The sequence below is a fragment of the Chiloscyllium plagiosum genome, chromosome 33 (assembly GCF_004010195.1).
Source record: "Chiloscyllium plagiosum isolate BGI_BamShark_2017 chromosome 33, ASM401019v2, whole genome shotgun sequence".
In the NCBI taxonomy this organism is placed as follows: Eukaryota; Metazoa; Chordata; class Chondrichthyes; order Orectolobiformes; family Hemiscylliidae; genus Chiloscyllium; species Chiloscyllium plagiosum.
The window spans coordinates 32,860,887-32,879,058 of NC_057742.1; the positions used below are offsets into that span (position 1 = coordinate 32,860,887).

Genomic DNA, 18,172 nt, shown 5'->3' on the forward strand with positions numbered 1-18,172 from the left:
GCTTCAGAACTTGTGCACATATACCCCCTTGTGCACATATACTATGCTCTTGCATGGCTTTTGGAATTGTACCTTTTGTCTTGTATTATTTCTCCTTGATCTTCCTTCAAAAAGGTAACAGTTTACGCTTTTGAGCATTAAATTCTACCTGCCATGTCTCTGCCCCTTTCCTCAGCCTGTGTACACTTGCTTGAAGGCTCCTCAAGGTTCACGATACTTCCATGTTTTGAGTCATTTGCAAATTTTGAAACTATGACCTAACTCATAATGATATATCAAGAAAGGCAGTGGTCCTGGAACTAATCCCTGGTGAACTCAACTGTAGGCTTCCTCCAGTCTCCAAAAACAACCGTTTGCTATCATTTCGGTTTGTGCCACTTCATACCCATGCTGCCACTGACCATTGAACCAACCTCATTCCCCAGAACCAGATCCAGCAATGCCACCTTCCTTATGAAGCCGCAAAGATACCAATCAAGGAAATTCTCATTAGCACACCACAAATTCCTCATTGCTCGTCCTTTCCATTTTTATAATTGCAGGATTTATTCAGACAATTAAAGTCCCCTATTCTAAGATTACATTAGATTAGATTACATTACAGTGTGGAAACAGGCCCTTCGGCCCAACAAGTCCACACTGACCCGCTGAAGCGCAACCCACCCATACCCCTACATTTACCCCTTGCCTAACACTACGGGCAATTTAGCATGGCCAATTCACCTTACCTGCACATCTTTGGACTGTGGGAGGAAACCGGAGCACCCGGAGGAAACCCACGCAGACATGGGGAGAACGTGCAAACTCCACACAGTCAGTCGCCTGAGGCGGGAATTGAACCCAGGTCTCTGGCGCTGTGAGGCAGCAGTGCTAACCACTGTGCCACCGTTTTTGTTTCTGCATTTCTCTGTAACCTTCCTACAAGTGTGCACCACTTTATCTTCCCCACTAGATGTTGAACAATATATTACACCCTGAGGTACAACAGTGCCACTATTGTTTCTTATCTTTAACCAATCAGGTCCTGTCCTTGACTGCTCCAGGACATCTCTCTTCAACACTGTAGTCCTCTCTTCAACCCTTCAATTGCTCCTTCTTTCTTTTCTTCTCTATCTTTCACAACACCATGTATCCAGGGATATTTAGTAACCGGTGCTACTCCCTTGTGAGTCAGATTCCTATTATCACACTACAGCGTATTCTCAAATGGTTACTTACACCTACATTGTCAATCTTAGTTACCATTGTTACCTACGTGCACTGTAAACTGAAATAAAAGGTGAATGCATTCCTGCAGTCTGACCCCACCTAACAGCTATTATTACCCGTCCTAGTGCTCTATTTTCAGATCCTTTGTGTGTCTTTTCTCTTGCTTCTAATAATACATACAGATTCTCACCATCTGCCAGATTAATTTAAATCCCCTCCAAAGAGCAAATTGTCCCACCAGGAATGTATGGTCCACCCCTATTGAGGAAGGACCCATTCTACTTGCCCCAGAATCCCCCAGGGATGAGGCATTTCAATGCTAAAGATTGGAGAAGTTGGGACTGTTTTCCTAACAGCAGAGAAGGCTGAGAGGAGATTTGACAGACGCATTCAATATTGTGAAAGGAATGAGAGTGAGAAAGCACAGACTTAAAAAGAAATTAGTAAAAGAAGCAAAAGTGATATGAGGAAGCAGTTTCACGCAATAAGTAGTCAAGAGCCTTGAATCCATAGCTTGATAGTTTGAGGAAGGAGAAAGTGACGACTACAAATGCTGGAGATCAGAATCGAGAGAGTGGTACTGGAAAAGCACAGCAGGTCAGGCAGCATCCGAGGAGCAGGAGAATCAACATTTCGGGTATAAACCCTTCATCGGGGCTTTGATTCTCCTGCTCCGCGGATGCTGCCTGACCTGCTGTGCTTTTCCAGCACCACTCTCTTGACTCTGATAGCTTGGGGGAGGCAGGTTCAAACAAGGTATTCAAAAGGTAATTAGATAGTTACTTGAATAGGAACTGTGTGTTATGGTGAAGAGAGGGAAGAAGAATGGCACTAAGTGAGATGCTCATTTGGAGAGCTGGCACGAAGACAATGAGCAGAATGGTTCTCTTCTGCACTGCAACCGTTCAGAAATTCTGTGAAGTTTATAGGACTTTGTTAAAAAGGAAACGTGTAAAGGCAATCAAAACAGAAATTGCTGAAGAAACCCAGCAGGACCAGAAGAATCTGTGTCAAAACAGAGTTAATGTTTTGAGTCTAATATGGCTCTTAGTCTTTTGAGGTATATTGGATTCAGCATTATTTATTGCTCATCCCCAATTGCCCTTGAGAAGATGTGGTAAATGTAATTCAGCATATTCACAAGGCTGTTAGAGAGGGAGTTCAATGGTTTTGACCTTGCAATAATAAAGGAATGGCATTGTAGTTCCAAGCTACGGGGTCTGGATGACAATGGTATAGGTTAGTGTGGATTGAAGTCAGTTACATTGGTTGGTGACAGTGAAATCTTTAGAGAAGCCACTTCCGTGTCAAAAACATTCTAAGATGACAATGATTAGGAGCACACTAATCAGGAAATCTGAAGATCATTTTTATTATAAATCCAACAAATAAAAGTCACTGAACTATAAGTCAAGTAGCTTTTTACACTGAACTCATTACTCAGTTTGTAAGAACATGAGAACTAGGAGCAGGAGTAGGCCTTCGAGCCTGCTCCGCCATTCAATAAGGTCATGGCTGATCTTTTTGTGGGCTCAGCTCCACTAACCCATCCTCTCACTGTAACCCTTAATTCCTTTACTGTTCAAAATATTCTCTATCTTAGCTTTAAAAACATTTACTGAGGAAGCCTCATCTACTTCACTGGCAGGGAGTTCCATAGATTCACAACCCTCTGGGTGAAGGAATTCTTCCTCAATTCAGTCCTAAATCTGCTCCCCTAATCTTGAGACTATGCTCTCTTGTCCTAGTTTAACCCACCAGTGGAAACATTCTCTCTACTACTATCTTATCTATTCCCTTTATAATTTTATACGTTTCTGTAAGATTTCCCCTCATTCTCCTAAATTCCAATGAATATAATCCCAGTCTATTCAGTCTCTCGTCATAAGCCAACCCCCTCAACTCCAGAATCAACCTAATGAACCTCCTCTGCACCCCCTCTAGTGCCAGTACATCTTTTCTCAAGTAAGGGGACCAACACTGCACAAGTGTGGCCTCATCAGTATCCTGTACAGCTGCAACATAACCTCACTGCTTTTAAACTCAATCCCTTTAGCAATAAAGGACAACATTCCATTTGCCTTCCTAATTACTTGTTGTACCTGCAAACCAACACTCTGTGATTCATGTACAAAGATATACAGGTGCCTCTGAACAGTAACATGCTGCAATTCTTGTAATAGTCCTTTCTACAGTTATTCCTACCAAAACGGATGACTTCACATTTATTAACATTGATTTGGAGATACCAGTGTTGGACTGGGGTGTACAAAGTTAAAAATCACACAACACCAGGTTATAGTCCAACAGGTTTCTTTGGAATCACTAGCTTTTGGAGCGCTGCTCCTTCATCAGGTGGTTGTGGAGTATAAGATGGTAGGGCACAAAATTTATAACAGAAGTTTACAGTGTGATGTAACTGAAATTATATTATTTATAAAATTAATTTCAGTTGCATCACACTGTAAGTTTCTGCTATAAATTCTGTGTCTTATGATTTTATTCTCCACAACCACCTGATGAAGGAGCAGCGCTCCGAAAGCTACTGCTTCCAAAGAAACCTGTTGGACTATAACCTGGTGTTGTGTGATTTTTAATTTTATTAACATTGTACTCCATCTGCCAGACATTTAATCACTCACTTAAACTATCTATGTCCCTCTGCAAAGTTTCACAGTCCTCTGCACACTTTGGTCTACCACTCATCTTAGTGTCATCTGCAAACCTTGAGACACTACACATGGTCCCCGACTCCAAATCATCTATGTAAATTATGGATAATTGCGATCCCAACACTGATCCCTGAGGCACACCACTAATCACTGATTGCCAACCAGAATAGCACTCATTTATCCTTGCTCTTTGCTTCCTAGAACCAATCTTCTATCCATGCTAATACATTGTTCCATGCTAATATATTGTTCTTAACATCTTGCATCTTTATCTTGTGCAGCAGCTGTTTGTGCGGCACATGGTCGAATGCCTTTTGGAAATCTAGATACACCACATCTACAGGGTCCCCATTGTCCACCATGCTCATAATGTCCTCATAGAGTTCTGGTAGATTAGTTAAGCATGATCTACCCTTCATGAACCCATGATAAGTCTGCACAATGAGACCATTTCTATCCAGATGCCTTGTTATTTCTTCCTTGATAACAGACTCAAGCATTTTCCCCACTACAGAAGCTAAGCTAATTGGTCTATAATTCCCCATCTTTTATCTACCTCCTTTTTTAAACAGTGGTGCAACATTTGCTGTTTTCCAATCTGCTGGAACTGCCCCAGATTCCCATCTAAAATTGTGATGTTTAGATAATGTAAATTAATCTGAAGCAAGTATTTAGCAGTGTTCCATAAATATGCAGCAGGTTGAAGTTCAGACAGCAGTAGAGCACTTAAATTGCCAGGGGATAGCAAGCTGTGGATCAGGTAGATAGGATTAGTTAAGTTTGGTGTTTGTTGGTTGGCATAGACATGGTGGGCCGAAGGGCCTGTTTCTATGCAGTATAACTTATGGCTCTAGATAATCTGCAGTGTTTAAAAATGAGCTGTATGTGATTGATGTTCGAAGATCAAATCATGCTATGGCTTCAGGTATAATTCATACCAATGACAAAGTTGTGGGGTCTGACCATACTAAAATGGGATATCAAAACTGCAACAAGAGGGTGCTTAAGTTTCAGTATACTATCATGGACTGATAAGGAGGTTGCTTCTTTGAATAGTGAATTCCTGTTTTTAAATGAACAAATCTAGGTGCTCGCAGAGGCCTGAAATGGAGAGAAGAGTCAGCGATTTAAATCCACTGGGCTTACTTTGCATAATTCCTGACATGGGGAGAAAGTGAGGTCTGCAGATGCTGGAGATCAGAGCTGAAAATGTGTTGCTGGAAAAGCGCAGCAGGTCAGGCAGCATCCAGGGAACAGGAGAATCGACGTTTCGGGCATAAGCCCTTCTTCAGCATAATTCCTGACATACCTTTGTAGATGGATCCATTGCGTTTGTCTTGCAAACCTTAATACAGCCTTTGGAAAAGGTCTGCAGCTCATTTTGTTTGTGTGTTCATGGATCGTTAAATGTAAGGGAAGGAAACAATAGGACTAAATTGAATAAGAAATTATCAGTTCACTTTAGATTTCGAGTCTACCACTAACATGCTAGCAAATGGAATTATTTAAACTTTAGGGTATCTATACATTGTCCCTGAGGGATGCAGAAAGGGGGAGTCTTTGATATCTGCATGAAGTGTTGTCATTCCTGAAAATGATGTGTTGAAAATCAGCAGACTTACAATCCTCAGCATTAAAGTGAGGGATGCAGGTCTGCACTGTCGTTTGTTAATAGCCATCAAACCTGACCTCCATCTCCACTGGATTTGCAGCTAACGTGAATAAATCTGGTCACTTCTATTCCAAATGTAAAAACACCTTGAATCAGTTAGGCTGCAATTTGCAATAACCTTTCTGTTACCGTTGGCAAAGTGAGCATCAGAAATTAGAATTGTGCAAAACAGCCGCAGAATCAGGCACCTCATGTGCAATTTAATGATTGGTTAATGACCCCAGTTATTATCCACTTGTGACAGGAGAGGCACATAACCAGAGTCAAGAAGGAAGTGAAATCAATGTGATTCCAGAATTAAATTTGTGCTTGTAGAATTTTAGGCTGTTTCCTATAATGAATCAACTAATGATAGCAGTCAATATAGATCTGGTTTGAACTCAAATCTTTGGTAAATTGTTCTGTGGCTGAGGAGTTACAGTTAGTCTCAGACAAAGTTTAAGACATGAAAATTGGAAAGGATCCAGCTGAACAGTGGAATCAAGCTCAGCACTTTCTGTGCTGTAGTGTGCACACTTCTGTGTCAGGGAGTGCTCAAGGAGCTTGTGGAACTGAGCCTTCTCAAGGAAATGATCAGTTCAAGAAAAAAATTGGGAAACAAAGAAAAAGATGATTGAAAAATAATTTTTCCTATGGACTAGGTGGTTTAATCAAAAGGAAAAGTATGTGTGTGGTGCTTAGAATCGTAGAATTTTATAGTACAGAAGGAGGCCATTCAACCATCGTGTCTGTACCAGTTCCCAAAAGAGCTACCCAGCTAGTCCCACTCTCCAGCCCTATCTCCAAATCCCTCTAACTTCATCACTTTCAAACTATTATCCATCCCCTTTTGAAACCTCCTGTGGAATTCACCTCCACCCTCTCCCAGGCAGCGCTTTCCAAATCGTAACAACTCTCTGACTAACGACCTTTCTCCTTATCTCACTCCTAGCTCTGTTGCTGGCAATCGTAAAATTGTGACCCCTAGTTACTGAAATACCAACAAATGGACACCTTCTTTACCTTGTCAAAATAGTTTATAATTTTGAATACCTCACTCAGGTCGCCTCTTAATCATCTCTGCTCCGGGAAGAATAAGCCCAATCTTTCGAATGTTTTTTTGCATCTAAAGTCCTTTATTCCTGGTATCATTCTACTAAATTTCCTTTGAACTCTCTCCTTCATTAAATAAGGTGCCCAGATGAAACACAACACTTCAAATGCGGTCTGACCAATGATTTGTAATCACACAAAAAACTTTTAAATTTAGAGAGTACTAGATTGAGATAATGAACTTCTATGAAAAGTCTAATATATACCAAAGAAGTTTCATACATTTTCCTTAGCAACCCAAAAGCACCATTGATGGTAAACCCAGCTTTGGAACAGATATTGATCAGAAACACAAACATGGATTGCATAATCATTGCAGTCTTTATTTCCATTTATTTTTCACTGAGGAGTTTCCTATATTGATATGTGACCTTTATCTCTTGCAGAACCACAGCTCTCCTTCTCTCTGTCAGCCATCTTGTATTGGTTACCAGGAATGCATGTCACATGACCGGAAGCCTCGATTGGATTGACCAGTCCCTCTCTTCGGCTGAGGAGCACATGTCAGTGCTAAGGGAGGCAGCTCTGGCGACTGAACCTGAGAGGAACCTCATTGGCTGTGAGAATTTCTGTCAGGAACAATCCTCAATTTAGCTCCTTGGGCCTGACTGATGATGGAGCGGGGAAGAACTAGCTTTTTCCCCAGTTGAACTGCTCCATTTAATCATGTGCATTTTCCTGTTCACAGGTTAATCAATCTGTGAAATATGTGCCTTAAAACTCATTGAGGATTGGACTCCACTGTTCAAATGACTTTTGGACAGACAAAGGGCTGATATTAGTGTCAATTATAGTTCTAAGCTCTGCTTGATTGTTTACCTAATGTTTACACTAATTACTGCATAGTTAGAATTAAATATTCATGTGTCCCTGTTTGTTTTTGACCTCAACTGACTGAAACTTTCATCAGCTAAATTCCTCCAGCAAATCTCACATTTGATGTTTCTTTAAATTCTGTGCCTGGACATCTAAGTCATAAAACCTAATTGCTACAGAGACCTTTTGCTTTTAGCATGTGATAAATGTGAGTGAGGTGCATTGCTACCTGCATGAGGAAGGTTGATGTTAAGCAAGGTTAATTATTAACAATTTTATTTTCTCTGCAATAGTGAACACTCAATTGACGTAGAATTTACTTGATGCATCAGAGATCTTGAGGGGGCTTCAAAGCCAACTAAAGACTTTTGTTGTAAACAAATTATTGCTGATGTGTCAATCAGAAGCTGTTTTGGTCGAGGTTGCGGCGTATAAGATGAACAACAGCTGTGATCAAATGAAAGGCCTTGACTATTTCAGCAAAAGTATTAATCTGTTTTGTCTTAAGCAGATTGTTGGGTTCAAGATATCAGAGAAAGGAATTAATTTGATCAGGTCTGTTCTTAACATTACACGGCATCCTTTAAACCAATTAGAGTATCAGGGCAAATTGTGCAATGTTCACAGGAAAAGTAAAAATCATTTCACATTTAACTGTACTTTTTGATCCACATTGAGCAAATCTTTGATCTGCATTTCTCAGAACCAGCACTCCATGCTACAGCCTAATCTTACACAATGGGCCTTATTATATTGTGAGAAAAAGGCACGTCTATTTGATCTGAAATGATAGTTCATCAAAGGGTGTCACCTCGATCATAAAATTGGTAAAGAGATTTTTGTTTATTTTGAAAAGAGTGTAGGAGCCATGTGTGACAGTGGAAAGTGTACAACTGTTTATCTTTTTTATTAAGGAATTCCAAGTAATACAGACCACATCCTGGTGTGTCCTGGCTCAGTACTCAAAGCAGTCCGATTGTCTATTTGTGTGAGCAAACCCGTCTTATAGCTGATTGGTGTCCATATTTTAAATAGTCCAACTGCTAATAGACCTATTTGTGTTTAGTGATTCTTGTTCTCATTTGTGTGTCATTGTGAAGTTTCTTCCTATCTGCCTACTTCCTGACCTCGCATCGACCCTTCCCAGCATTGCCGAATTTACTCTTAAAGAGACTGAATCATCCTTGGGTCCTTATCTAGAGCATTTGTTACAGAAATAGGCAGGAAAAGTCCATGCACTGCTCCCAAAAGGAAGACTGGCAAATCCACACCACTGTTTCCAGTGCCAAAATATTGACATACCTTTGGAATGTTTAATCTGTAGTTCGGCATTGTCTAAACTGGACTATGCGCAGCTCCTAAACCCTGGTGATGTGGTAACTGAAGCCTACCCCTATATGCACTGACTTTTCTCATTTGTTGGTTTTGCTCAATTTTATGGACAATTTGGATTGGTACATAGATGGCATAAGTATGGAGGGTCATGGACCAAATGCAGGCAAATGAGACTAGATTAATTGTGAAAACAGGGCAGCATGGACAAGGTGGGTCAAAGGCCCTGTTTCCATGTTGTAAACCTCTTTGACTCAGTGGCTTTGTAAAGAGCTCTTCTTTGAATGGTTGTCCTACTGTTAGATAAGTAAAAAAACAGAATACCAGGACTTTATAAAAATAAAAACAAGAAGAACCGTGGATGCTGTAAATCAGAGACAAAAACAGAAGTTGATGGAAAAGATCAGGACATGTTCTGAGGAAGGATCACCAGGCCCTGAAACATTAACTTTGATTTCTCTTCACAGATCCTACCAGACCTACTGAGCTTTTCCAACAACTTCTGTTTGATTTTTAAAAAAATATTCTTTCTTGGGATGTTGGCATTACTGGCAAAGCTTTGAACTGCTGCGGTTCAAGTGGGTGAAAATGCTATTTGATTGGGATTCCTATGGTACGCAATGTTTAAAGAATGAGAACATTTGGCCGAGTGAAGATGGTGTGTGATGTGCCGGTGGTGGCGTTCTCAAGCATTTTTTGCCCTTATTCTTCTACGTTGGGGCCTCCCAAGAGGGGCACGAGCTGGAATTTTGGGGTCCCCGGTTCTGAGGTTGCAGTGGTCATTATGGAGCTCCAACCAAGTTGGAACAGCTGTACTCCCACTCTAACAGGCCATCAGTCTCACAGACTTCTGCTTCACTCCGGCAACTTTCACTGAAGGATCATGAAAATTTGCAAGCCTCAATATGGCATCACAGTGGGGGAAAAGGTTCAGCAAGCACGGTTCTAGGTTTCAGAAGTGTAGATGGGTGCAACTGTGCACCAGTGTGGAATGTGTAGATGTTTATGCCATCAGATAGGATGCTGAATATCAGGAATAGCGTCAAGTGTTAGTGTTGGCAACCTAAATTGTAGAATCTCTACAGGATTGAAGCAAACCATTCAGCCCATCATGTCCACACCGACCCGCTGAACAGCACCTCACCAAGACCCACCCCCAAGGCTAGAATTGGAAAGTTGGATCCCTGGCACTGTGAAGTAGCAATGCTAACCACTGAACCATCGTGACTCCCTATGCCACATTGACAGACATTAAACGTAAGAGATGGTCCCAAACTAGAAATGACAAAGCCATCAATTCTGAAAAAGAATCAGACCAGACTCGAAACGTTAACTTTGTTTTTCTCTCCACAGCTGCTGCCAGATCTGCTGAGTTTCTCCCGTGGTTACTGTTTTCATTTCAGATTTCTAGCATCTGCAGTATTTTGCTTTTGCCTCAGGAGAACCTATAATTTTCTTCACCAGAAAGTATTAGCTACATATGATGATGGACAATTAGAATATTCCTTCATACCCCCTGCCCTGCTCTCTGATTTCCATGGGTTCATCTTTCATGTACCAGACCTTACTCCACACCCCAGCATTACATTCTTCCTTGCTGGTCATGAACTTCCACTGTCACTCTCTTGTGTTAAGTAAGGAAAACTCTTGACCTTACACAGCTACATGATGTGGACTGGTGCACGTCACCTTTAAACAAACGTAAAGCGAGTGCAACGAGATTCTCGTGTTTCATAGACTTTTTCTTGAAGGTAGAACTTTATCAAAAAAAAGGCAAAAGTGATTACTGCAGATGCTGAAGATTAGAGTCGAGATTAGAATGGTGCTGGAAAACATCGATTTTCCTACTCCTCGGATGCTGTCTGACTTGCTGTGCTTTTCCAGCACCACACACTCGACTTTAACTTTCTCAGTCTACGTACCATTGGGAAATTGAAGATTCACAGCTTGCCTAAATTCAGTCACTGCCCAAAAATTATCTGCTGTTGAATACTCAATAAAATCCTCCTTATAATGTGCATATGTCAAGTTTAAGTAATCACAGTATTTAATCACTACAGATATGTTTTTTGTCTCCTTTTTGATCTCCTTTTTAAATCTCTTTCACTGCAGTGAGACTGGTTTAATTTGCAACAAATATAGTCAGTATTCAGAACTTTACATTCTGTACAGCATAGACTTTCTACGTTGCACTATAAATCTCAAGATATAAATCTAACAGCTCTGATCATAGATCAAAGCACTCCAAACAATATCCAATCTTTCGAAGGTTTGACACATTTTTCTAAGGTTCTCTCAGATTTTTATTGAATCCCTTTGTTATAGTGTCAATGAAATTCATGTTAATCATGACTGCCGTTGCTAACACTGACCTGTGTACAACTAAGCAAGAGGCAGCACTTTCAAAAAGGTCACTGCACCTCACTGCACTCAAGTATAAAACCACTTTACAAGGGTGTGACGGCAACTACTAGGAAAAAGAGAGCAGACTGAGGCTAATTATTCCACATCGAGAAGGCTGAAGGGTGACCAGATTGAAACCCATCAGATTTTAAAAGGATTTGCTGGGTTAGGCATGGAGGGAGTGGGCAGAGCTTCAACTTTGGATACAATTGACAATTTGGTAGAAATTGAACTGAAAATTGCACTGCATTTGAGAAGTGATGTTGTTATTCAAGTTTACATTCAAACATTTGCATTAATAGAATTTAAAATTGTCCCTGAAAACTCAGATGATGCTTTTTGAGAACATAATTTCTGGCATTATTCCTTCATATTATTTAAAATCTCATTCCTGGGGCAATTTTATGAATTTACTTGAAAATTGACATTTATTACAAAAATAATCATAAGTAGCCGAATTTCAAATAGTGAGAAATAGCGATAAGCATTGTATAGAAACTTTTAATGGCTTCATTTGCGTACAGTAGTCAGTTTCTTTAGTAAAAATAACTTTTAGTACTTAAATAATTTGCATTTTACGACATGGCTTTTAATGCCCTAGTACTGAAATAAAAGCTTAATATTAAGAGTCTCTTTGAAGGTTTACGAAAGAGACAAAAAACAGAGACTCAATATGTTTATTAATTCAATATGGGACATTGTAAATTTTATGGGTGGAATGTGAGATCTTTTCTTGAACTAAAACAAAAGATCACCAAAACTTGATTTGTACTGAGATTAAGGTGTATTTGAAATTTTGTGATTTTATTTTTCTGGCAGTATGGTCAATTTTGGACAAATTATATTGGAAATACAGACAGAGCCTAATGGAATCTTTTTGCTTCCTCTTGTGGATAGTCCATAACTGGGGCTACTAATATATCTACAAGAAGGAATTTAGGAATAGATTCTTTGATTCGAATGTGAAACTTGTGACTACATTAAGCAGTTGAAGCAGACAGTACAGGTACATTTAAGGGAATGGTGGAGGACTACTTGAGAGAAAGGCCCTGTTACTGAGCTTTGAAGAAGTAGGTTGGAAGAAGCCTCCCAATGTGCACCCAATGCAAAAATCCAGCCTATGTAACCTACCATATATTCACACTTTTTCTCCATCAGAAAACAAAATTGAGTACTGAATGTTTTTAAATGTAATGTTTTGGGACTGAGTAAACCAGGGATATCTTGTTCATACTAGTTAAAATTTCTTTCTGCCTCACACCTTCATTATTTCCAAAATCAGAGATTCCAGTACTCAATCTACACTGACTCACTTCCAGAAATTTAAACTTGTTAAATTGTATACAATTCTCAATTTAAAAATGAAAAGCTGTGTGAAAATGGTTCATTGACTACTGTTGTAGTTGGGCTTGCAGTTCACGCAATATACCAATTCCTAAAGGTTACATTAGTTTAAGTCCACTGTTGATGACTAGTTGTAGTATTACACATTCTCACTGCTGGATGGCTGGGCAATCATTTTGTATGATGGAATTAATAATTACATGGTAATTACGGACTAGAAGATTGGTAAATGTTCAGTTTCTGAGGGAATAATTTTCATTGATTCCAATATTTCTAAACAGTACAAAACATCTTGCAATCAGGAATGATGATTAGATTTGGAAGTAATATCCTGATCTCATTTTCAAAATTCCTGATGGAGCAAAGCTGGCAGTTACTGGGCCAACTCACACTTTATATTCCATCTTGGTCAATGATGTTTATTGCATTGTATGATTTTACAGCCCTTCTTTAACAATTCATTAAGTACTTATGAGACAGGTTTAATCTTTGATTTATTCTATATTTAAAGCACTTGTGGTAAGGTTAGATATGTGAATATTCTTGTAAATAATGTTTGATGTTGTCACCAAACGAATGTTTTTCGAGCCTGATGGCATGTATACATGATGAATTTAAACATTTCATATGGCCAATAATTAAGACATTACAATATGGAAGTCCCACAATTTAAAAGGGCCCAACACTATGGCTGTTTGGAGTTAAGATCTCAACATGTGGAAAACAGCAAAGAATCCAAGATTCAAATTTTTGAACTTTAGTATTATAATATATGTTCACACAGTTTAAATTCCCACCTGTGCTCATGGTATATATAACATGGAACACTTGTTCTTATTTTGTACTTTAATGTGTAAGATTGCTATGTATTACTGACTGTGCCTTGTAACAGGTTAATAAAAATACGACCTGATCCTGTGTGAGACGGATTTTCTGTGGAATATCTGTTCTGTACCCAAATCTGATTGGTAAAATGGAGATGCATAGCAAGAAATCAAATGAGTAATTCTTTAAAAGCAAATAATACACAGCTTAACATTTGGTAGTACATAACTTGAGTATTGCTGAAATAATTTACATTTTGCTGCAAGTGTTTGTATTAATTCATCAGGACAACTACTGCATAGAGAAAAATAACATTGAAAGGAGAATGTTGATTGGTTAATGAAGTGGACTATGATTGCTATAGGTGCTACTATGGAGAATGCACCAATTGAAGATAACTTACAATTAACTACCAAGGTTTGGTTACATTTTAAATCAGGTAAGTTGACTTTGATCAAGGTAATGCCCTGAGTGTTGAACCAGAGAATGCTGCCTATTTTGAGTTGAAGCAGCTCTAGTGTGTGCCAAAGAATTGTCAGAATGCAAAGAAAGGACCCTGATGTTTTATATATGTAGCTTATATATGAATTTATGTGTCCATGTGAAAACTCTAGGTTGTAGAAGGCCTTGTACATTAAACTGATCTTTCCAACATGGGAACAGAGGTTTGGGATTGTCTGCTGCCCTTCTCTAGGTGGTCAAGGTCTCGAGTTTGCTGTTGAAAGAGCCTTGGTGAGTTGCTATAGTGCTTTCTGTACATGATCCACACTGCTGCCAGTGTGCTGGTGGAAACATTGATCAGTGGGCTGCTTTGCCCTGGATGGTGTTTTGAGTTTCTTGAATGCTGTTGGGCCTGCATGTAGGGAGTTTTCTATCAAATTCCTGACTTGCGCCTTGTAGACGGTGGGCAAGTACAAGTGAGATGTAAAGTTATTTAGTTGCTGCAGAATTTTTCGTCTTTATGGCTTGTCCTGTTCAACGTTTCATCAATAGTAAATCCTCAAGATGTCAGTGAGGGATTCAGCAATGGTAATTCTATTGAGTGACAAGGGGCGATGGTTAGATTCTCTGTTTTTGGAGACGGTTATTGCTTAGCTCTGGTGTTACTTATCGGATATCAGTCAAAGCTTGAATTGTGTCCAGGAGTTGCTGCATTTGAAAAAAAAGGCCTACTTCTGTATCGAAGGAGATGTGACTGGTACTGAATGTTGTGCAATCATCAGCAAACATCTTCACCTTTGACCTTATGATGGGGGGGAAGGTGAAGATGGAGAAGCTGAAGATGGTAGAACCTCAGGTATTGCTCTAAGAACTGAGATAGTTGACCTCCAACAACCACAGTCATCTTGGAACTCACAGCTGGTCAAACAGCATCCATGGAGAGAGAGGAAGATAATGTTTTGATCTAAATGACTCTTAGGCAGATCTCTCTCCGTGCTTGCTGCCTGACCCACTGTGACCTCCAGCATTTTTTGTTTTCAGTACAGATTCCAGCATTTACAGTAATGAATTCTTACCACAGACAAAACAGAAAGATTTGTCCTGATCCCCATTGGTTAGTTTTGCCAGGGTTCCACTTTTCACATGTGGTTGAATGCTGCCTTAATGTAATGGACAATCACTCACTCAGTCCCTGAGTTGGCAACGTTATGGCCTGTGTTTGAACGAAGGCTGATATTTGGTCAGGAGCTGACTGTACATTTTTACAGCATAGAAAAAGGCTCTTCAATCCAAAGTATCTGTGCATGGACTGTCTATAGCAGACACCTCAAGACTGCCTGCGCAAGATCCTGCAAATCCATTGGGAATGAAGACACACCAACAGCAGCGTCCACAAGCAGGCTAAGAACCCCAGCATTGAGGCACTGACCAAGCTTGATTGGCTAAAATAGGCTGGCCACGTCACCCATGTGACTGCTGCTTGAAGTGCTCTACTTCCACCTTCAAAATGGCAGGCGAGCACCATATGGACAGAGGAAAGGCTTCAGTGATACCTTCAAGGCCTCACTGACGAAGTGCTGCATTCCCACAGACACCTGGGAATCACTGGCCAAGACCATCAAATTGGAGGAGGATCATCTGGGAAGGCGTCGAGCACCTCGAGACTTGCCAGTGGGAAAAAATGGAAGCCGGGCGAAAACAGCAAAATGAGTTGCCCCAGTGGCCGACCCATCCCTTCCCATGACCACCACCTGCCCCACAGCCTGCAGTAGGTGTTGGGTCTCTACAACTCCCTATGGACTCACCCTGAGAGTGGAAGAGAGTCATCTTTGTCTGCAAGAGACTGCTGCTGATCATGATGATCTACCCATTGCATTTCCCAACACCAGGTCCATAACATTGTACACTGTTGTGTTTTAAGTATTCATCTGAATGCATCTTAAAATGGTGTGAAGAAATCCAAACATTGTCTGTACCAGGCAGTAAAGTGTATATATATGTCTCTTGGTAACATTGTCGACGACACCTGCTTGAGGTCACTGAGAGAGGGCTGATGGGGCAATAATCAGTCAATTGAATATGTCCTGCATTTTTGTGAATGTACATGAGCAATATTGCACACTGCTGGGTGGTTGCCACCACTGGAGTTATATTGGAACAGCTAGGCTAAGGGGCATCACTAATTCTGAAGCATACGTCTTCAATCCTATTGTTGAAATGTTATCAGGACTCATAGTCTTTACAGTTTCTAGTGCTTTCAACCATTTATCGATGCCATGTGAAACAAATCAACTTGGCTAAAGATTAGTATCTCTGACGCTGAGAGTCTCAGGAGAAAGCCAAGGTGGATCATCTACTTTTCCCTCCTGGCTAAAGATGGGAATAAGTGTCTTAGATCTTTCATCATGATATATTGGGCTCCCCCATTATTGAAGATCGGAGAATAGTGGAGTTAGTTGTTGAATGGTCCACCACCATTCATGACTAAAAGTGGCAGGACTGCAGAGCTTTGAACCAGTTATTTATAATTGCTCAGCTCTCTCTGTTCCATGCTTCTTTCACTGTTAGATGTTGTAGCCCTGTGTTGGAACATTACCAGGCTGACTCCTCATGTTTAGGTATGCCTGATGCTGTTCCTGGCATGTTTCCTGCATTCTGTACTGACTTGGGGATGGACTCAAGGTTTTTGTGGGGGCTAAAATCCCCTCTCTCACACTAGGGTCCAGTTAAGACCCTTGTCGCGGTGAATAATTTTTGATCTGGTGTTTTCTAGGTGAACATGATAGACAAATGTTGCGGATCCCACAAACAGCACAATAAATGGCTGTAATGAAGTTGGTTGAAAAACAAGTATTTTCCAGATCATTGGCTGAAATTACTTGCTTTCTTTTGATTGGTAACAGAGGAACTTGTAACAACCTGGCAGGATCTTGGGGTATTATCTCAGTTGAAGGACATCCCCATCAAATCCTTTGACTATGACCTCAACTTGCTGCTGGGGGACCTGAGCCCATGATACCCTGACCAGAGAGTGCTGAACTGCAGTTCATCAGCATATTTTTTTCCCTGACAGTCTCACACATGCCTCAGTAATGTCTCCAGAATCTGAACCATTCTCTGAAGGTGGAGCCAGCCCAAGAGGAACAGTGCAAAAGACACAGCAATCACACAGATTGATTCACTCACAATCTTCACAAAATATCTCTCTTCACTTTTAATACAACTGCATTTTACGAATTACACTGCTGTCTCATACTGCATCAACAGCAAAACTTCCCAGAGACCCTGAAAAGCAGCCTTAAAACTGTACATAAAAATATACTTTCAGGATCCAAACTCTACTGCAATGCATTTCTTTGCGTTAATCAATTATGCTTTTCTTCCTTTTGATCTGCTATTGATGATCGTGCATGCAACACACACTCTCAGATCACAAGCAAGAACAGTGAATTCCATGCAGATTTACAGAGAAATTATGAAACCTTCAGAGACCGCTGGAATTGTGTCAATTTTATAAAAACATATGAACTTTAAAAGCTGCTACATATGATGCACAGGAGTGAGACAATGGGTAGTGCTTTTATCTGAGTTTCATGCCTGAACATATAATTATTGTGAGATTATTCCTCATCAGCATGGAGTTCAAGTTTGCTTCTTACTCTTCACCATATTCCTAAGGCAGTCAGGTCAACAGCATTGACAGGTGTGTCATACATCAGTAAAATGGGGCACTTTAAACTTGTTGATTTTGTCAACCATTACAATTGAGGCACCTGTATGAAGAGTAAGCACTGGGATTGAGGTAGCAAAGGGGCAGTTACTGTCATGGAACTGGACTCCAGCAAGACTCTGCTGGCAGAGGACAGAGGAGGAAGAGCAGAGAAAACATCAAAAAGAAAAAAAAAATACATAAAATCAGCATGATGATGACCCTGGAAACACTGCAGGCACAAGAGGAGTAGGATTAAACACTCCTCCGACTAGGAACAAGTTGAAAGACAGGTTGGGGGTGGGGCATGTAGGGTTGGTGCAGGGTGGTGGGACAATCTATGGCAACCGAAGGATCTTACCTCAGGGCTGCTGATATGCAACCATCAGTGAGCAGGGAGTCACCAAGTGCAGAGATTACCTTATGACACATCTGGGTTGGAGTTGCCTCATTCGAAGTTCAGCTCAAGGGATGTGGTAGGGGAATGTGGGAGTGAACTGAGGATGGGAGGGAACTGTGGGGTGGAAGATAGCTGAAGAGTGGGAGTGAGCTGAGGGGTGGGAGTGGGCTGAGGAGTGAGAGTGGGCTGAGGGGTGCGAGTGGGCTGAGGGGTGCGAGTGGGTTGAGGGGTGGGAGTGGACTGATTGGTGTGAGTGG

General features: G+C 40.6%; 1 protein-coding gene across 4 annotated transcripts in view; it reads left to right on the top strand.

Annotated features, from left to right (window-relative positions):
• The window catches only part of tmem98 (transmembrane protein 98), a 56,818-nt gene extending 47,620 nt beyond the window's left edge, over nucleotides 1-9,198 (top strand). For all 4 annotated transcript variants that reach the window (XM_043675271.1, XM_043675274.1, XM_043675273.1 and 1 more), the window contains one exon: nucleotides 7,032-9,198. In XM_043675271.1, the coding sequence (XP_043531206.1) occupies nucleotides 7,032-7,239 (208 nt within the window). In that variant the 3' untranslated portion in view covers nucleotides 7,240-9,198. The remainder of the gene's footprint in view (nucleotides 1-7,031) is intronic.
• The last annotated feature ends 8,974 nt before the right edge of the window (nucleotides 9,199-18,172 follow it).